The sequence below is a fragment of the Entelurus aequoreus genome, linkage group LG15 (genome assembly GCF_033978785.1).
Source record: "Entelurus aequoreus isolate RoL-2023_Sb linkage group LG15, RoL_Eaeq_v1.1, whole genome shotgun sequence".
In the NCBI taxonomy this organism is placed as follows: Eukaryota; Metazoa; Chordata; class Actinopteri; order Syngnathiformes; family Syngnathidae; genus Entelurus; species Entelurus aequoreus.
In genome coordinates this window covers 8,187,639-8,210,138 of record NC_084745.1, presented here as the reverse complement: position 1 = coordinate 8,210,138, position 22,500 = coordinate 8,187,639, and the positions used below count along the sequence as shown (strand labels likewise).

At 39.0% G+C, this 22,500-nt stretch overlaps 1 protein-coding gene across 1 annotated transcript in view; it reads right to left on the bottom strand.

The window, feature by feature from the left end:
• Positions 1-22,106, bottom strand: part of LOC133630374 (phospholipid phosphatase-related protein type 5-like) — a 28,004-nt gene extending 5,898 nt beyond the window's left edge. The window contains exons 1-4 of the mRNA XM_062021947.1: positions 21,777-22,106; positions 15,927-16,059; positions 8,099-8,349; positions 7,849-8,025 (exon numbers count right to left, since the gene is read on the bottom strand). Coding sequence (XP_061877931.1) covers positions 7,849-8,025; positions 8,099-8,349; positions 15,927-16,059; positions 21,777-21,980 — 765 coding nt within the window. The 5' untranslated portion in view covers positions 21,981-22,106. The remainder of the gene's footprint in view (positions 1-7,848; positions 8,026-8,098; positions 8,350-15,926; positions 16,060-21,776) is intronic.
• Positions 22,107-22,500: the final 394 nt, after the last annotated feature.

Below are 22,500 nucleotides of genomic sequence, written 5' to 3'. Positions count from 1 at the left end.
GTGTGTAAGTAATATTCAACTATGATTATTTAATACTTGTTTGTATTGACAAATGTGCAGTTTTATTGTTCAATGATTAATACCTAAGTTTAGCTTGTGTGCTATTGTGTGCTTAGCAGTTGTGTAGCTGCTTGATCCTAGTAGCCTACAGTCTACCATGTTTGCTTCTTGTAAATCACTTCACTAAAATAGAATAAAAACTTTACACGAGAAAACAAGTTTTTTGGTGACAGAAAGTTGAATGATGCGGACACGTTTGTTACTGGATACGTTCTAATATGCTTCTGCCTTGGAGGCTTTGTATGTGTAAGTAATACGCAACTATGATTATTTGGTAATTGTTTATATTGACAAATGTGCAGTTTTATTGTTCAATGATTGTTACCTATGTTTAGCTTGTGTGCTATTGTGTGCTTAGCAGTTGTGTAGATGCTAGCTCTTAGTAGCCTATAGTCTAGCATATTTACTTCTTGTAAATGACTTCACTAAAATATGAGAAAACAAGTTTTTTGGTGACACAGAAAGTTGAATGATGCGGACACATTTGTTACTGGATACGTTCTAATATGCTTCTGCCTTGGAGGCTTTGTATGTGTAAGTAATACGCAACTATGATTATTTGGTAATTGTTTGTATTGACAAATGTGCAGTTTTATTGTTCAATGATTGTTACCTATGTTTAGCTTGTGTGCTATTGTGTGCTTAGCAGTTGTGTAGCTGCTTGATCCTAGTAGCCTACAGTCTACCATGTTTGCTTCTTGTAAATGACTTCACTAAAATATGAGAAAACAAGTTTTTTGGTGACACAGAAAGTTGAATGATGCGGACACGTTTGTTACTGGATATGTTCTAATATGCTTCTGCCTTGGAGGCTTTGTATGTGTAAGTAATACGCAACTATGATTATTTGGTAATTGTTTATATTGACTAATGTGCAGTTTTATTGTTCAATGATTGTTGCCTATGTTTAGCTTGTGTGCTATTGTGTGCTTAGCTGTTGTGTAGCTGCTAGCTCTTAGTAGCCTATAGTCTACTATGTTTACTTCTTGTAAATGACTTGACTAAAATAGGAGGAAAACTTTACACAAGAAAACACGTTTTTTTGGTGAGTTGAATGATGCGGACACGTTTGTTACTGGATACTTTCCAATACGCTTCTGCCTTGGAGGCTTTGTATGTGTAAGTAATATTCAACTATGATTATTTAATACTTGTTTATATTGACAAATGTGCAGTTTTATTGTTCAATGATTAATACCTAAGTATAGCTTGTGTGCTATTGTGTGCTTAGCAGTTGTGTAGCTGCTTGATCCTAGTAGCCTATAGTCTACCATGTTTGCTTCTTGTAAATGACTTCACTAAAATATGAGAAAACAAGTTTTTTGGTGACACAGAAAGTTGAATGATGCGGACACGTTTGTTACTGGATATGTTCTAATATGCTTCTGCTTTGGAGGCTTCGTATGTGTAAGTAATACGCAACTATGATTATTTGGTAATTGTTTATATTGACTAATGTGCAGTTTTATTGTTCAATGATTGTTACCTATGTTTAGCTTGTGTGCTATTGTGTGCTTAGCTGTTGTGTAGCTGCTAGCTCTTAGTAGCCTATAGTCTACTATGTTTACTTCTTGTAAATGACTTGACTAAAATAGGAGAAAAACTTTACACGAGAAAACACGTTTTTTTGGTGAGTTGAATGATGCGGACACGTTTGTTACTGGATACTTTCCAATACGCTTCTGCCTTGGAGGCTTTGTATGTGTAAGTAATATTCAACTATGATTATTTAATACTTGTTTATATTGACAAATGTGCCGTTTTATTGTTCAATGATTAATACCTAGGTTTAGCTTGTGTGCTATTGTGTGCTTAGCGGTTGTGTAGCTGCTAGCCCCTAGTAGCCTACAGCTACGCATGTAAATGACTATATGACTTGACTAAAATACGATAAATTTAGTGTTTATTGGAGGACATTTGGATGTTACCTGGCTGTCTACAATACTTGTTTTTTTGCTGATACCGGACCAATCTTTGATATCAAACTGTGTGATGACTTTCCTTGATGGCGTCAGAGCTTCTGTTGCTTGCTAACTCCTGAGGTCCACTTTTTGAAATGGACTTTTAAAGAGTACTCACGTCGACAGGAGAGGCTTTTAAAAGCATCCTCTCTTCTATAAATGTTCTACACCCCCGAAAATAACCTTCAAATCCCCTTTTTAGGATGCTTTTGAGCAAAAAATACATCTTATACTCTCATGTGTCGCTGATGTATTATTTGGTACATAAATGATAATAGAAATATTATCAAAACGGGTTACAAAGGCTCCGAATGTAGCTGCTGCGTCATTTCCAGCTGTATTTTACAAAACCCAAAAGCAGTGAAGTTGTCACGTTGTGTAAATGGTAAATAAAAAGAGAATACAATTATTTGCAAAGCCTTTTCAACTTACACTATATTGCCAAAAGTATTTGGCCACCTGCCTTGACTCACATATGAACTTAAAGTGCCATCCCACTCCTAACCCACGGGGTTCAATATGATGTCGGTCCACCTTTTGCAGCTATTACAGCTTCAACTTTTCTGGGAAGGCTGTCCACAAGGTTGCCGAGTGTGTTTATAGGAATTTTCCACCATTCTTCCTAAAGCGCATTGGTGAGGTCACACACTGATGTTGGTGGAGAAGGCCTGGCTCTCAGTCCAGTGTTTCCCACACATTCATTTATTTGTGGTGGTCCGCCATGAAAGAATTACGTCCGCCACAAATAAAAAAAAATATTTATTTATTTATTTTTATTTTATTATTTTTTATTTTTTTATTTTTTTGTCCTCTCCAGCTTCTCAGGCAAATCATATAGTTGATGTAGATGCCCATATCGGCTGTTCATATTTACTTTACAAAAGAGAAGTGTAGGATACTTCTCTTGTTGCCTTATTTGTATTTGACTTTATTAAATGTATTTATATTAGAAACACAACATGTGTATATAACAAAGGGTGCAAAGTCTGCAGGCAGTAGGAAACACATGGTTAAGTGTAGGGAGTAAAACGGATGGCAGTCTAAAGTTCAAGATTTTTGGAGCTCTTTGTTCAGTGGATCAGATGTTTGATGAAGCTCTGTGTCTATCTACCACCACTACTGTTTTCTGTTTATTTGTTACTGACTGTGGCAGGACACCTCTGCCTCTGTTTCACTTTATGTTGCTGGTAAATAATATGGTTGTAGTAGTAGGCTACAGTTAAATTATTTAGTATGCACTAATTAAAGGGGCAGAGCTTTATGAGACATTTTAGCTTTTATATTTTATAAGATATATTTTTTGTAAGAACCACAATTAATAAATATATTTCAGTGAATAACTTATTGTTCAAATCTGTATATAAATATGTACATAAAGTGTTGTAATTATATTGTAAAATGGATGGATGGATGGACGTTTAAAACAAAACTGTTATTATTAATTAGTAAGTATACATTTTTTTAGCCTTTTTAGAGAAAATCATATCATTGTAGTAAATTATGCAAATTACTCGATGTCATGGTGACCACGCCCATAGCCACGCCCCCACCGCCACAGGTGTCTTGGCAGTTTATGGGAAACACTGCAGTCTCCGTTCTAATTCATCCCAAAGGTGTTGTATCGGGTTCAGGTCAGGACTCTGTGCAGGCCAGTCAAGTTCATCCTCACCAGACTCTGCCATCCATGTTTTTATGGACCTTGCTTGGTGCACTGGTGCACAGTCATGTTGGAAGAGGAAGGTGCCCGCTCCAAGTTGTGACCACAAGTTTGGGAGCATGGGATTGTTCAAAATGTTTTGGTATCCTGGAACATTCAAAGTTCCTTTCACTGGAACTAAGGGACCAAGCCCAACTCCTAAAAAACAACCCCACACCATAATTTCTCCTCCACCAAATTTCACACTCGGCACAATGCAGTCCGAAATGTACCGTTCTCCTGGCACTCGTCAATCAGATTGCCAGATGGGAAAGCGTGATTCATCAGTGCAGAGAAGGCATCTCCACTGCTCTAGAGTCCAGTGGCGACGTGTTTTACACCACTGCATCCCACATTTTGCATTGGACTTGGTGATGTATAGCTTAGATGCAGCTGCTCGGCCATGGAAACCCATTCCGTGAAGCTCTCTGCGTACTGTACGTGGGCTAATTGGAAGGTCACATGAAGTTTGGAGCTCTGTAGCAACTGACTGTGCAGAAAGTCTTTGCACTTCAGCATCCGCTGACCCCTCTCTGTCAGTTTACGTGGCCTACCACTTGGTGGCTGAGTTGCTGTTGTTCCCAAACTCTTGACTTTTCTTATAATAAAGTTGACTTTGGAGTATTTAGGAGAGAGGAATTTTCTGGATTTGTTGCACAGGTGGCATCCTATGACAGTTCCACGCTGGAAATCACTGAGAGCGGCCCATTCTTTCACAAATGTTTGTAGAAACAGTCTCCATGTCTAAGTGCTTGATTTTATACACCTGTGGCCAAATGATTAGGACACCTGATTCTCATCATTTTGATGGCTGGCCAAATACTTTTGGCAATATAGTGTATGTTCAATTGAATAGACTGCAAAGACAAGATATTTACGTTCGAACTGAGGAACTTCATTTTTTGAAAATAATCATTAACTTAGAATTAGGGATGTCCGATAATGGCTTTTTGCCGATATCCGATATACCGATATTGTCCAACTCTTTAATTACCGATACCGATATCAACCGATACCGATATCAACCGATATATACAGTCGTGGAATTAACACATTATTATGCCTAATTTGGACAACCAGGTATGGTGAAGATAAGGTACTTTTTTTAAAAATGAATAAAATAAAATAAGATAAATAAATTAAAAACATTTTCTTGAATAAAAAAGAAAGTAAAACAATATAAAAACAGTTACATAGAAACTAGTAATTAATGAAAATTTGTAAAATTAACTGTTAAAGGTTAGTATTATTAGTGGACCAGCAGCACGCACAATCATGTGTGCTTACGGACTGTATCCCTTGCAGACTGTATTGATACATATTGATATATAATGTAGGAACCAGAATATTAATAACAGAAAGAAACAACCCTTTTGTGTGAATGAGTGTAAATGGGGTGGGTTGGTGCACTAATTGTAAGTGCATCTTGTGTTTTTTATGTGGATTTAATAAAAAAAATAAAAATAAAAAAAATGTTTTTAAAAAACCGATACTGATAATAAAAAAAAACGATACCGATAATTTCCGATATTACATTTTAACGCATTTATCGGCCGATAATATCGGCAGACCGATATTATCGGACATCTCTACTTAGAATTTAATGGCAGCAACACATTGCAAAAAAGTTGTCACAGGGGCATTTTTACCACTGTGTTACATGGCCTTTCCTTTTAACAACACTCAGTAAAGGTTTGGGAACTGAGGAGACACATTTTTGAAGCTTTTCAGGTGGAATTATTTCCCATTCTTGGTTGATGTACAGCTTAAGTCAACAGTCCGGGGGTCTCCGTTGTGGTATTTTAGGCTTCATAATGCGCCACACATTTTCAATGGGAGACAGGTCTGGACTACAGGCAGGCCAGTCTAGTACCCGCTCTCTTTTACTACAGAGCCACGCTGTTGTAACACGTGGCTTGGCATTGTCTTGCTGAAATAAGCAGGGGCGTCCATGATAATGTTGCTCGGATGGCAACATATGTTGCTCCAAAACCTGTATGTACCTTTCAGCATTAATGGTGCCTTCACAGATGTGTAAGTTACCCATGCCTTGGGCACTAATACACCCCCATACCATCACACATGCTGGCTTTTACACTTTGCGCCTAGAACAATCCGTACGGTTCTTTCCCTCTTTGGTCGTCCACAGTTTCCAAAAACAATTTGAAATGTGAACTAGTCAGACCACAGAACACTTTCCCACTTTGCATCAAGTCCAGTTTAGATGAGCTCGGGCCCAACGAAGCCGACGGCGTTTCACGTGGCTTGCTGAAATAAGCAGGGGCGTCCATGATAACGTTGCTCGGATGGCAACATATGTCGCTCCAAAACCTGCATGTACCTTTCATTAGCAAGCTAACGCTAGCATGATAACAGTTAGCAAGTGTCACATACCAAGTTCTATGACTGTGGTGTAAACGGCTGCAAGACAAGTTAGCACGCTATTGTTAGCATGCTAACAGTTGGCTTGTGTCACATACCAAGTTATATGACTCTAAGGCACGGGTGGGCAATTAATTTTTACCGGGGGCCGCATGAGCAACCCGAGCACTGCTGGAGGGCCACATCGACAAAATTTCAATTAAATTTTGCTCAATATTATTTTTGATATATACCGTAAGATAAATAATAATAATAATAATTAATAATAATAGTAATACTTCAACATAGTGTGTGTAACAGCATTCCATGACTAATATAAATAAATTAACATTAATAATAAATGACAGTAAAATAAGCACACGTATGACTGAGGAGTCATAGTGTAACTTTGTGTGGTGTTTGAGTTGTCCGACTTTTTGTGTGGCCATAAACGCACCAGTGGTTTAGTGGTATGCGTGTTGGTGGCAGATGACAAGTTGGTTTTGGCCTGGTTTGTACGGCAGAAAATGACTAGTTTTTCGAGATAGAAGTGTTTTATTCATGTTTTTGGTGTGGTTATGGCCGAATATAAACAGTTTTGCTCAATAAAGTGATCGATATAATTCCTGTCCTCGAAGCATCTCGATAGACGTTACAATAATTGAACGGTGTTCAATTGAACGGTGTTGACGAACACCGTTAGGGCCGCTTGTTGTCACTGTCACTCAAAGTTGCATTGCAAAATTACATAGAATAAATATGTTTGTTTTGTTTAGAATTCAGATGGGATTTGATTTGGTGCGCGGCATATATTTGCTGCGCGCAGCGGACGCTTGAGCAGTGCGCAATTGCGCAGGCACGCACCTTGGAGGGAACGTTGCTTGGCAGTCCATGTCTTGTTGAAAACACGCCACTCCTCATCAACTTTTCTCTTTTTAGCGTCTCGGGTGTAAACCGTGCATCACTTGTCGCTGTGCACCTTCACTCACAGGTTACACATGGACATACGCCCATAAATAACACTTTTCAAAATAAAACCAGCACAGTTGTATTGCGCGCACGACATAGATGTTTTTTCAACTTTATTTTGTAATTTGTGATTGCAGCTGTTCACATTCACTCACAATCACGCACACGCATACGTCCACACGGAAGTAATGCAAATAACGATTTTCAAAACAAAAGCAGCACCGTTGAATTGCACACTCGACATAGATACTTTTTAAAATGTATTTTGTAATTTATAATTGGCCTCACGCGGGCCGGACAGGGACGCACAAAGGGCCGGATGTGGCCCGCGGGCCGCAGAATGCCCAGGGTCTGCTCTAAGGTGTGTATGGCTGGGGAATTAGATTAAAATGTGCTAAAAAAAAGTTAGCACTTTAATGTTAGCATGCTAACGTTAGCATGCTAACAGAGTAACAAGTGTAGAGACGCTCGTTTTGGTCGCATGGAGATGGTCTAAAAATGAGAATCGTGATTCGGATGTTAATCATAATTATCCACTCAACTCCCCCCAAAATGGATTAACTCGCTGGAATAAAAAAGACAATACAACATACATCCATAAACGTGGATGCATGTGAAAAAGTGCAATATATTAATCTGTACAGTAACCTATTTATTTATTTATATATGCACCTTATTGCTTTTTTATCCTGCACTACCATGAGCTTATGTAACGAAATTTAGTTCTTATCTGTTAAAGTTCAAATTTGAATGACAATAAAAAGGAAGTCTAAGTGTAAGTGGATTCTAGCACACACTCACCAGGAAAGTGGCGATGGCGGTGCCGATGATGAAGCCCGCGATGACGTCCGACCAGTGGTTGCGGTATTCGGCGATGCGATTGAGTCCGGTGACGAAGGCCAGGCACACGAGCGCCAGCGACAGGACGGGCTTGGCGAGGCGAGTGCCCTTCGCCCGAACCGTGCACGTCACGTACATCTGTGAGGAGCAGCGACGGCAGCCATGTTGAACGCGGCGGGCGGCGGAGCGAAAAGGTGCGCGAGAAACTCACGGCCATGTAGAGCGCGGCGTAGATGCTGAGCGCCGCTTCCTTGGACGGGAAGGTTTTGCGCGCCTGCAGGACGTCGTCCTGGTCTCCTGTGCAGGCCTCCTGGTGGCTGATGTAGCGCAGCGCCTGGTAGCAGCCCAGGGCCGTGTAGTTGGGTTTGCAGATGGTCAGGAAATACGGCGCCAGGTTGCCGGTCACCACCTGGCCAGCGTTGACGAAGATGTCCACGGTGAAGAGGCCGAAGGTGTAGACTCCTGACGAGGGAAGATGTCCCAGCTGGTCAATGAAAACATTCCACCCATCCTGGACGTTCAAACTAACACCTTTTAGTTTTGCAAGAATTCCCGCTTTTCCCTGAATTCACACTTTCCAATAACACTGTTAGCACCCGTTTTTATTTCCCGCATTTTTCTACTGATTCAAAGTTTGAATGCGCAATGTTAGTCAATGTTATGCTAACACTAGCACGCTAGCTTTATGACTAGTTTTTTAGACTAAGCTATTTTTTATAACAGTTATGTTAGAATAATTATGTGTATATTATCACACAACTCTTATGCTTAAGGGCCGTTGCTATAGTTATTATCAATTGTGCTGAAGTTGTGTTTTTACATCTGTGCAAAGGGACATCGTCTCGTATCAGTGTTTTCAGACTCTGAATCGGCCTGCTGACTGCCAAGGGCGAACATCGAGTGCCGTGACGCAGACAGAGCAGAGACAGGGCGATATCACGAGTGTCAACACATTTGCATTTCTTTAATAGTCATATATTGTGTCTAACTTTTGACTCAATTGTTTTGTTATTTGGGGAATGCTAACTGTTAGCATTTTGTTGGTGTATATACTTCCGACTCAATTGTTTTGTTACTTGAGGAATGCTAACTGTTATCATGTTAGCATTTTGCTGGTATTCACTTCAGACTCAATTATTTTGTTACTACAGGTAGCATGTTAGCATTTTGTTGTTATACACTTTAGACTCAACATTTTTTTACTTGAATAATGCTAACTTTTAGCATGTTAGCATTTTGTTGGTATATACTTCAGACTGGTGAGTTGGTCAGTCTTTGCTGTCTGTTGCGCCCTACAAAGTGTTTATACTGTAAGCATTGTACTTACTACGCACCAGCTGTTTGATTTTAACCTGCCTGCTTTGTCTAAGTCTAAGTGTAAGTTGGCATGTTAGCATTTTCAGCTCATTTCACAGGTAAACACTCAAGAATGTTCTGTTTTGTCACTTGACGCTATCTGGCTAGCATTCTGACTATTGCATTAAAGTTTGTCGAAGTCTAAGTTGGTATGTTGGCATTTTCAGCTCATTTCACAAGTATACACTCAAGAATGTTATGTTTTGTCACTTGACGCTATCTGGATAGCATTCTGACTGTTAGCATTAAAGTTTCTCTAAGTCTAAGGTAGTATGCTAGCATTTTCAGCTCATTTCACAGGTATACACTCAAGAGTGTTATGTTTTGTCAGTTGACGCTATCTGGCTAGCATTCTGACTGGTAGCATTAAAGTTTGTCTAAGTCTAAGGTAGTATGTTAGCATATTCAGCTCATTTCACAGGTATACACTCAAGAATGTTCTGTTTTGTCACTTGAGGCTATCTGGCTAGAATTCTGACTGTTAGCATTAAAGTTTGTCTAAGTCTTAGTTAGTATGTTAGCATTTTCAGCTCATTTCACAGGTATACACTCAAGAATGTTATGTTTTGTCACTTGACGCTATCTGGCTAGCATTCTGACTGTTGCATTAAAATTTGTCTAAGTCTAAATTGGTATGTTGGCATTTTCAGCTCATTTCACAGGTAAACATTCAAGAATGTTATGTTTTGTCACTTGACGCTATCTGGCTAGCATTCTGACTGTTGCATTAGAGTTTGTCTAAGTCTAAGTTGGTATGTTAGCATTTTCAGCTCATTTCACAGCTAAACACTCAAGAATGTTATGTTTTGTCACTTGACGCTATCTGGCTAGAATTCTGACTGTTAGCATTAAAGTTTGTCTAAGTCTAAGGTAGTATGTTAGCATATTCAGCTCATTTTACAGGTATACACTCAAGAGTGTTATGTGTTGTCACTTGACGCTATCTGGCTAGAATTTTGACTGTTAGCATTAAAGTTTGTGTAAGTCTAAGGTAGTATGTTAGCATATTCAGCTCATTTCACAGGTATACACTCAAGAGTGTTATGTGTTGTCACTTGGCGCTATCTGGCTAGAATTCTGACTGTTAGCATTAAAGTTTGTCTAAGTCTAAGTTGGTACGTTAGCATTTTCAGCTCATTTCACAGGTAAACACTCAAGAATGTTATGTGTTGTCACTTGACGCTATCTGGCTAGAATTCTGACTGTTAGCATTAAAGTTTGTCTAAGTCTTAGTATGTTAGCATTTTCAGCTCATTTCACAGGTAAACACTCAATAATGTTATGTTTTGTCACTTTACGCTATCTGGCTAGAATTCTGACTGTTAGCATTAAAGTTTGTCTAAGTCTTAGTTAGTATGTTAGCATTTTCAGCTCATTTCACAGGTAAACACTCAAGAGTGTTATGTGTTGTCACTTGACGCTATCTGGCTAGAATTCTGACTGTTAGCATTAAAGTTTGTCTAAGTTAGTATGTTAGCATTTTCAGCTCATTTCACAGGTAAACACTCAAGAATGTTCTGTTTTGTCACTTGACGCTATCTGGCTAGCATTCTGACTGTTAGCATTTCAGTTCACTTTCGGCTTGTCAGTGTTTACATGCAATTGCTACCAACGTTTTTGTTCTTTTTTCCAATGTGCGCTTCAGACGTCAGTTTTCTAACAAGCATCCGGTTGATTTTGTGGCAGCCCGTGTGAGTCACTTGCTGCTGAGGGTTCTAATTCTGTCCTACTTTGCCCTCGCCAACGTGACGATGTGAGCACTTTGTGTTTTCCGCATGACTGCTGCCGCGTGGCCACGCTTCACCTCCAACATTGCTTATTAGGGCAGAAACATTGGGTTTGTCCCACTGAAGAACAACACACAGTAGTGTTGACTTCTAAACTAACATTAACACACACAGTAGTAACACACGTGTTGACTTCTAAACTAACAATAACACACACAGTAGTAACACACGTGTTGACTTCTAAACTAACATCAACACACACAGTAGTAACACGTGTGTTGACGTCTAAACTAACATTAACACACACAGTAGTAACACACGTGTTGACTTCTAAACTAACATTAACACACACAGTAGTAACACATGTGTTGACTTCTAAACTAACATTAACACACACACAGTAGTAACACATGTGTTGACTTCCAAACTACCATTAAAGGCCTACTGAAATGAAATGTTTTTATTTAAACGGGGATAGCAGATCCATTCTATGTGTCATACTTGATCATTTTGCGATATTGCCATATTTTTGCTGAAAGGATTTAGTAGAGAACAACGACGATAAAGGTCGCAACTTTTGGTCGCTGATAAAAAAAATAAAGCCTTGCCTGTACCGGAAGTAGCGTGACGTCACAGGAGGAAGGGCTCCTCACATTTTCCCATTGTTTACAATGCAGCGAGAGAGATTCGGACCGAGAAAGCGACGATTACCCCATTAATTTGAGCGAGGATGAAAGATTCGTGGATGAGGAAAGTGAGAGTGAAGGACTAGAGAGGCAGTGCAGGACGTATCTTTTTTCGCTCTGACCGTAACTTAGGTACAAGGGTTCATTGGATTCCACACTTTCTCCTTTTTCTATTGTGGATCACGGATTTGTATTTTAAACCACCTCGGATACTATATCCTCTTGAAAATGAGAGTCGAGAACGCGAAATGGACATTCACAGTGACTTTTATCTCCACGACAATACATCGGCGAAGCTCTTTAGCTACTGAGCTAACGTGATAGCACCGGGCTCAAATGCAGATAGAAACCAAATAAATAAACCCCTGACTGGAAGGATAGACAGAAGATCAACAATACTATTAAACCATGGACATGTAACTACACGGTTAATAATTTCCAGCCTGGCGAAGCTTAACAATGCTGTTGCTAACGACGCCATTGAAGCTAACTTAGCAACGGGACCTCACAGAGCTATGATAAAAACATTAGCGCTCCACCTACGCCAGCCAGCCCTCATCTGCTCATCAACACCCGTGCTCACCTGCGTTCCAGTGATCGACAGAAGGACGAAGGACTTCACTCGATCATCCGTGCGGTCGGCGGCTAGCTTCGGTTAGCGCGTCTGCTATCCAAGTCAAAGTCCCCCTGGTTGTGTTGCTACAGCCAGCCGCTAATACACCGATCCCACCTACAACTTTCTTCTTTGCAGTCTTCATTGTTCATTAAACAAATTGCAAAAGATTCACCAACACAGATGTCCAGAATACTGTGGAATTTTGAGATGAAAACAGAGCTTTTTTGTATTGGATTCAATGGGGTACCAATAATTCCGATTCAACGATTGACGTCACGCGCATACGTCATCATACATAGACGTTTTCAACCGGAAGTTTAGCGGGAAATTTAAAATTGCACTTTATAAGTTAACCCGGCCGTATTGGCATGTGTTGCAATGTTAACATTTCATCATTGATATATAAACTATCAGACTGCGTGGTCGGTAGTAGTGGCTTTCAGTCGGCCTTTAACACACACAGTAGTAACACATGTGTTGACATCTAAACTAACATTAACACACACAGTAGTAACACACGTGTTGACATCTAAACTAACATTAACACACACAGTAGTAACACATGTGTTGACATCTAAACTAACATTAACACACACAGTAGTAACACACGTGTTGACTTCTAAACTAACATTAACACACACAGTAGTAACACATGTGTTGACATCTAAACTAACATTAACACAAAAAGTAGTAACACACGTGTTGACTTCTAAACTAACATTAACACACACAGTAGTAACACATGTGTTGACATCTAAACTAACATTAACACACACAGTAGTAACACACGTGTTGACTTCTAAACTAACATTAACACACACAGTAGTAACACACGTGTTGACATCTAAACTAACATTAACACACACAGTAGTAACACACGTGTTGACTTCTAAACTACCATTAACACACACAGTAGTAACACACGTGTTGGCATCTAAACTAACATTAACACACACAGTAGTAACACGTGTGTTGACGTCTAAACTAACATTAACACACACAGTAGTAACACATGTGTTGACATCTAAACTACCATTAACACACACAGTAGTAAGACACGTGTTGACATCTAAACTAACATTAACACACACAGTAGTAACACATGTGTTGACTTCTATACTCCCGTTACACATATTTACCTTTCATCACAACACAAATATTTCATCTGGTTGTCCTTTGAAATTGGTGGAGTTTAAATGTTTAAATGCTGCTTTAGATAGAAAATATGAAAATGGGGAGTTGTTGTTGTTGTTCCTGTCAGCACTCACTCAAAGTACCACACTTGTGTGTCTTTATACGGTAAACTTGTGTGTTTGTGTGTGTGTATGTACACAGTATATACATTATATACACTTTTGTGTCTTTATACAGTATAAACTTGTGTGTTTGTGTGTGTGTATGTACACAGTATATACATTGTATACACTTTTGTGTCTTTATACAGTATAAACTTGTTTGTGTGCCTGCATTCACAGTATATACATTTTATACACTTGTGTGTTTATACAGTATAAATATGTATGTGTGTGTGTGTGTGTGTGTGTGTGTGTGTGTGTGTGTGTGTGTGTGTGTGTGTGTGTGTGTGTGTGTGTGTGTGTGTGTGTGTGTGTGTGTGTGTGTGTGTGTGTGTGTGTGTGTGTGTGTGTGTGTGTGTGTGTGTGTGTGTGTGTGTGTATACAGTTTTTACATAATATACACTTGTGTGTGTTTATCAGTGACGTGCAGTCAGGGAAAGAAAAAAAATGTAAAAAGAAAAAAAATTATTTAAATTGTTATATGTATCCAGTGATTATACTATAAAGTTATTTTCCATTTAACTTCACCAGTTTTAGATTATTTTTATTCAAAATCGCTGAATTTTCACATTTGCCGTTCAAATACTGAGAAGAGACTTGCTGTGATCAGCAGCCAGTTGAGGCACGTCACTCAGTTGAGCCTCACCATGGATTGCGGACTCGGCTAACTGCTGGCCTGCTGTGCAGTGAGACCGTATTGCTATATAATAAATAAATAAATATACATTTCCATAGTTTAGTTAGCTAAAGTATATAATGTACAGTGTATTTTGTCAACAACTGTATGTGTGTAACGTATTTCTTGTGCTGAGCAATCATAAAACGGCTGCGAAGACGCACTGGCTGAGGCTCGCAGTAATCCCGCCTCCTGGTGGTAGAGAATGCACCCCCGCCGTAGAATGCACCCCCTGACGGGAGTGTTATATCAACGAAAGCCCACACTTAAACTTTCCACGTGCAAGATTGAATCTATTTAAAAAAGTTATTTAATAAGAAGCCAAAAAGTGCAAAAACAATAATGTTCGTGTTGGAGGAGTTGTGAATGACTGCAGGGCCACAACATTAGGTACACCTGCAGACTGCAGCACGGATGGTTGGGGGCGTGGTTATTTACAGCTAGAATTCACCAACTCGAGTATTTCATATATATATATATATATATATATATATATATATATATATATATATGTATATATATATATATATATGTATGAAATACTTGACTTTCAGTGAATTCTAGCTATATATATATATATATTTATTTATTTATTTTATTTACATAGAGAAAAAAAATACTTGAATTTCAGTGTTCCAGTGGCTATCCATTAGATGGCAGTATTGTCCTGTTTAACTTCTCCGTTCATGATGAGTATATAATTCCGTCCGCCATGTCTGTAATTTCCTCGTTCTTCTGCTTCGTCTCCTTGTTGTGTGCGCAGTTGTGCACTCTATAAAAGCCCTAGATGTTATGACGTCTTTGGGCAGGCAAGCTGTTTTATATTGTGGGAAAGCGGACATGAGAACAGGCTGTCCCCACCCAGTCTCAGGTCCGCATTGAGCTGGAGGGGGCGTGGCCTCCAGCTCCGGCTGAATACCGGGAGTTTGTCGGGAGAAAATCTCTGCCGGGAGGTTGTCGGGAGAGGCGCTGAATATCGGGATTCTCCCGCTAAAAACGGGAGGGTTGGCAAGTATGCTAGCTAGTTAAAATGGGATATTGTGATTTCACAAGACTGTATAGAAGTGATCACTTGAAAATGTTCAATTTGAAAAATGTGCACTTAGAGAAAATATAAAAATAAAGTGTTGCATATTGATATTTATCTGTTTCTATATATATTTATTGGGAGAAATCATTAAGATGATCAGTGTTTCCGCAAAGATAAATATCATTAAATATTAATAATAACATAGAGTTAAAGGTGAATTGAGCAAATTGGCTATTTCTGGCAATTTATTTAAGTGTGTATCAAACTGGTAGCCCTTCGCATTAATCAGTACCCAAGAAGTAGCTCTTGGTTTCAAAAAGGTTGGTGACCCCTGGTGAGAGTATAGGGTGTATATGAACTTACCTAGGAAGTGAAAAGTGTGTGTGTAGAGTATAGGGTGTATATAAACCTACCTAGGAAGTGAAAAGTGTGTGTAGAGAATAGGGTGTATATAAACCTACCTAGGAAGTGAAAAGTGTGTGTAGAGTATAGGGTGTATATAAACCTACCTAGGAAGTGAAAAGTGTGTGTAGAGAATAGGGTGTATATAAACTTACCTAGGAAGTGAAAAGTGTGTGTAGAGTATAGGGTGTATATAAACCTACCTATGAAGTGAAAAGTGTGTGTAGAGTATAGGGTGTATATAAACCTACCTAGGAAGCGAAAGGTCCTGCGTACGAGCGGGTTGAGATAGCAACAGTCTCCAGTAGCGACGGTCTTCTCCAAGCGGTCAAACTCCTGAGAGGTGTACTGCACCAGGAACAGTACTGTTTCTGTTATTGTGATCTGGGACACACACACAAAATACAAAGTACTTGATGATAGAATATATGACTTCTATATGTGACTTATATAACATGATTAAATGCTTCCAGGCAGGTTCATGTGGTCATTGAGAGCATACGATGTTTCCTCGCTGATGTCATACTTTTTGTTATTCTTCGATCACTGGAACTTTTCTTTCCTCAAAACAGTTCCTGTCATCCCAACATTTCCCATCATCTTCAACTTGGCTCTCATCTAACATTCTTCTCAAAAATACTTATTCTATCCCAACAGTCACAATATTATTTACTTTTATTTACTGTTCTCCTTCTTCATCATCTCACACACTGTTCTCCTTCTTCATCATCTCACACACTGTTCTCCTTCTTCATCATCTCACACACTGTTCTCCTTCTTCATCATCTCACACACTGTTCTCCTTCTTCATCATCTCACACACTGTTCTCCTTCTTCATCATCTCACACACTGTTCTCCTTCTTCATCATCTCACACACTCTCCTTCTTCATCATCTCACACACTCTCCTTCTTCATCATCTCACACACTCCTCCTTCTTCACCATCTCACACACTGTTCTCCTTCTTCATCATCTCACACACTGTTCTCCTTCTTCATCATCTCACACACTGTTCTCCTTCTTCATCATCTCACACACTGTTCTCCTTCTTCATCATCTCACACACTCTCCTTCTTCATCATCTCACACACTCCTCCTTCTTCACCATCTCACACACTGTTCTCCTTCTTCATTTTCTCACACACTCTTCTCCTTCTTCACCATCTCACACACTGTTCTCCTTCTTCATCATCTCACACACTGTTCTCCTTCTTCATCATCTCACACACTGTTCTCCTTCTTCATCATCTCACACACTGTTCTCCTTCTTCATCATCTCACACACTCTCCTTCTTCATCATCTCACACACTCTCCTTCTTCATCATCTCACACACTCCTCCTTCTTCACCATCTCACACACTGTTCTCCTTCTTCACCATCTCACACACTGTTCTCCTTCTTCATCATCTCACACACTGTTCTCCTTCTTCATCATCTCACACACTCTCCTTCTTCATCATCTCACACACTCCTCCTTCTTCACCATCTCACACACTGTTCTCCTTCTTCATAATCTCACACACTGTTCTCCTTCTTCATCATCTCACACATTCTTCTCCTTCTTCACCATCTCACACACTGTTCTCCTTCTTCATTTTCTCACACACTCTTCTCCTTCTTCACCATCTCACACACTGTTATCCTTCTTCATCATCTCACACACTGTTCTCCTTCTTCATCATCTCACACACTCCTCCTTCTTCACCATCTCACACACTGTTCTCGTTCTTCACCATCTCACACACTGTTCTCCTTCTTCACCATCTCACACACTCTTCTCCTTCTTCACCATCTCACACACTGTTCTCCTTCTTCATTATCTCACACACTCTTCTCCTTCTTGACCATCTCACACACTGTTCTCCTTCTTCATCATCTCACACACTGTTCTCCTCCTTCTTCATTAGCTCACACACTGTTATTGTCCTTCATCATCTCACACACTGTTCTCCTCCTTCGTCATCTCACACACCGTTATTGTCCTTCATCATCTCACACACTGTTCTCCTCCTTCGTCATCTCACACACCGTTATTGTCCTTCATCATCTCACACACTGTTCTCCTCCTTCATCATCTCACACACTGTTCTCCTCCTTCATCATCTCACACACTGTTCTCCTTCATCATCTCACACACTGTTATTGTCCTTCATTATCTCACACACTGTTCTTCTTCATCATCTCACACACTCTTCTCCCCCTTCATCATCTCACACACTGTTATTCTCTTCTATCATCTCACACACTGTTATTCTCCTTCATCATCTCACACAAGGTGTCCTTCTTCATCATCTCACACACTGTTATTCTCCATCATCTCACACAAGGTGTCTTTCTTCAGCATCTCACACACTGTTCTCCTTCTTCATCATCTCACACACTGTTCTCCTCCTTCTTCATTAGCTCACACACTGTTCTCCTCCTTCGTCATCTCACACACTGTTCTCCTCCTTCATCATCTCACACACTGTTCTCCTCCTTCATCATCTCACACACTGTTATTGTCCTTCATTATCTCACACACTGTTCTCCTTCTTCATCATCTCACACACTCTTCTCCCCCTTCATCATCTCACACACTGTTCTCCTCCTTCATCATCTCACACACTGTTCTCCTCCTTCATCATCTCACACACTGTTCTCCTTCATCATCTCACACACTGTTATTGTCCTTCATTATCTCACACACTGTTCTCCTTCTTCATCATCTCACACACTCTTCTCCCCCTTCATCATCTCACACACTGTTATTCTCTTTTATCATCTCACACACTGTTATTCTCCTTCATCATCTCACACACTGTTATTCTCCTTCATCATCTCACACACTGTTCTCCTCCTTCATCATCTCACACACTGTTCTCCTTCATCATCTCACACACTGTTATTGTCCTTCATTATCTCACACACTGTTCTCCTTCTTCATCATCTCACACACTCTTCTCCCCCTTCATCATCTCACACACTGTTATTCTCTTCTATCATCTCACACACTGTTATTCTCCTTCATCATCTCACACAAGGTGTCCTTCTTCATCATCTCACACACTGTTATTCTCCATCATCTCACACAAGGTGTCTTTCTTCAGCATCTCACACACTGTTCTCCTTCTTCATCATCTCACACACTGTTCTCCTCCTTCTTCATTAGCTCACACACTGTTCTCCTCCTTCGTCATCTCACACACTGTTCTCCTCCTTCATCATCTCACACACTGTTCTCCTCCTTCATCATCTCACACACTGTTATTGTCCTTCATTATCTCACACACTGTTCTCCTTCTTCATCATCTCACACACTCTTCTCCCCCTTCATCATCTCACACACTGTTCTCCTCCTTCATCATCTCACACACTGTTCTCCTCCTTCATCATCTCACACACTGTTCTCCTTCATCATCTCACACACTGTTATTGTCCTTCATTATCTCACACACTGTTCTCCTTCTTCATCATCTCACACACTCTTCTCCCCCTTCATCATCTCACACACTGTTCTCCTCCTTCATCATCTCACACACTGTTCTCCTCCTTCATCATCTCACACACTGTTCTCCTTCATCATCTCACACACTGTTATTGTCCTTCATTATCTCACACACTGTTCTCCTTCTTCATCATCTCACACACTCTTCTCCCCCTTCATCATCTCACACACTGTTATTCTCTTTTATCATCTCACACACTGTTATTCTCCTTCATCATCTCACACACTGTTATTCTCCTTCATCATCTCACACAAGGTGTCCTTCTTCATCATCTCACACACTGTTATTCTCCATCATCTCACACAAGGTGTCTTTCTTCATCATCTCACACACTGTTATTCTGCTTCATCATCTCACACACTGTTATTCTGCTTCATCATCTCACACAAGGTGTCCTTCTTCATCATCTCACACACTGTTATTTTACTTCATCATCTCACACAAGGTTCTCCTTCATTATTTCACACACTGTTCTCCTTCTTCAAAGAGTCCCACCCTTAACTTACAGCATTTATTTTAAATGTTCTCTGGTTGTTTTATAAAGTGATTTATAAGTGAAATAGGTGAATCTCCATTGCATGCATTGTTAGCAGCCTCTTGCTAGCAGTGTTTCACTATTTAGAATGCACAAGCAAGAGACAAGCATGTGTTCTTATCTCACATAAGGATTGTGGATGATGGGCAAAATAAATAACAAAAGTGTAGTTTTCCTTTTTAAATGAAGGTACTGTGTGTACTGAACTGTGTAACGTTTACCACTTATAAGCTGTAAAAAAATATATAAATAAATAATAATGAATCATGTTTCTGGTTACAACCTTGGTGCCGATCTTGGCAGTGTTTGAATGTTTTTAAAGTGGTTTGGAAGCGAAATAGGTGAATCTCCATTAACTAATTGTTAGCCACCTTGTGCTATCAGGTTTTTTTTTAGTATTTATTTATTTTATTTTTGTATTTTATTTTTTTAATTTTTTTATTTTATTAAATTGTTTTAAATTATTTATTTGTTTAGTTTTAGTTAGCCACCTCGTGCTATCAGTTTTTTTTTTTTTTTTATTTATAAAAAAAATGTATTTTGTTTTTAATTTTTGTATTTTATTAAATTGTTTTAAATTATTTATTAATTTAGTTTTTAGTTAGCCACCTTGTCCTGGCATTTTTTTTTTACCATGTATATTTATTTTTTGTTATTTCATATTTTTTATTTAAGTAAAAAAAAAAAAATAATAATAATAATTCATATTTCTGGTTACAACTTTGGCGCAGATCTTGGTGTTTTTTTTAAAGGGTTTGGTAAGCAAAATAGGTGAATCTCCATTTCCTCATTGTTAGCCACCTCGTGCTAGCAGTTTTTGTTTTTTTTACTATTTTTCTATTTATTTTTTAATTTATTATTTAAAATGTTTGTATTTTATTACAGTTTAATTATTATTATTTTGTTTGGTTTTCATTTCAAATCAAGGTACAGTACGTACTGAACTGTGTAATGTTAAACCAATTATCAGCAGTAAAAAAATAAAATAAAAAAATAATAATTCATGTTTTTGGTTACAACGTTGGCGCAGATCTCGGCGGTTTTTGAATGCTTTGTCAGCAAAATAGGTGAATCTTTATTACCTGTGTTGTTAGCCACCTCCTGCTAGCAGTTTTAACTATATATTTATTTTATTTTGTTTTTATTTAATTTTTTTTTAAAAAGGTATTTCTAGCTTTAGTTTTTCACTATTTATCTATTATATTTTTTATTTTATATTATTATTATTTTTGGGAAAAAAATTTTTTTAATTTTCTTTTCGTTTTTCACTATTTAGAATGCACAGAAAAGAGGAAAATATGTGTTCTTATCTCACAAAAAGATTGTGGATGATGGGCAAAACTCCCCCCCCAAAAAAGTGTTGTTTTTCTTTAAAACAGATCCGTATAACAATAAAGCACTAAAGCCGTAAAAAAATAAATAATAATAATTTAATAAAAATAAAGACGTCCTGTTTCTGGTTACAACCTTGGCGCCGATCTTGGTGTTTTTTTAAAATATATTTTTAAGTGCTTTGTAAGCGAAGTAGGTAAATCTCCATTATTATCCTTGCTTGCATTTTTCACTATTTATTTATTGTATTTTTTATTTTATATTAATATTATTTTTATTTTTTTTTAAATTTGAATTTTGTTTTTTTTCTTTTTCACTATTTAGAATGCACAGAAAAGAGAAAAGAATGTCACATGAAGGTTTGTGAATGATGGGCAAATTTCCCCCAAAAAAGTGTTTTTTTCTTTAAAAACCAAAGCGTGTAACGTAATGTAACTAATCAGCAGTAAAAGTAGTAATAATAATAATAATTCATGTTTCTGGTTATTTAAATCCAAATTTTAGATAAAAGGGAAAAAAAGGTCATTTAGAATTGATGAAATTTCCTCTGCTTAATCAATGATGACATCGTCAGAAACATACTGCTGATGCTTTTTTTATGATATATTAGTAATGTGATGTTGTTGTTATAATTGTATTTTTTCTTATAGTCTATGTTCACTTGTCACTTCTAATTACTTGACATCCTTCATCATGATTATTAAACATGCTTATTGTTGGTCTTATGCAGGGCTCCTGACTCACCAGCAGCGTCGGCAGCCCCGCGACCACCGAGTACAGCAGGATGGGCGGGATGGCGCTGTTGTCCTCGGGTCCAAGGTAGGGTTTGGTGTAGGCGGTGTCGTAGCAGAAGAAGCCCTGCACGTGCACACTGAAGGTATCCGTGTACTCGAAGTAATACGCCAGCATGACGGTCCCGGCCATGACCACCAACTGGAAGTACAGCATGATGCAGGCGTGGAGCTACTGACATGTCTCGAGAAGAAGGTCCCCCGCCCGCCTAGCCAGCGTCCTCATCCTCCATGGTGGCGGCTCAGCTGGGAGTGATGACGGCACACCAACCGTGGGGGAGGGAGGAAGAGAGAAAAAGAAGAAGATGAGAGAGAGAGAGAGAGAGAGAGAGAACAGTGAGTTGTAGAGGAAGGGAGGGAGACATGTAAATATGCAAGTGATGCACACTAACCCCCCTCCCCCGCCATCCCCCAAAGGGCACCGCCCACTTTCACTGCATGTGTGAGAGGACGAGAAGAATGTTGCAGCTTTTGAAGCCGAGTCGAGGACTGACTTGCTCCTTCATGTTGGCTCGGCATGCCTTTCACATTTCAGAATCAGAATCAGAAGTACTTTAGGCCAAGGAAAACACATAAACGTGTTACATAGAATCAACAAAACTTGCAACAGACGGTAGGGAAATTGAGATGTTCAGCCCAATCCCATTCAAGACGGGTCTGCCAACTTCTGGCGCCCC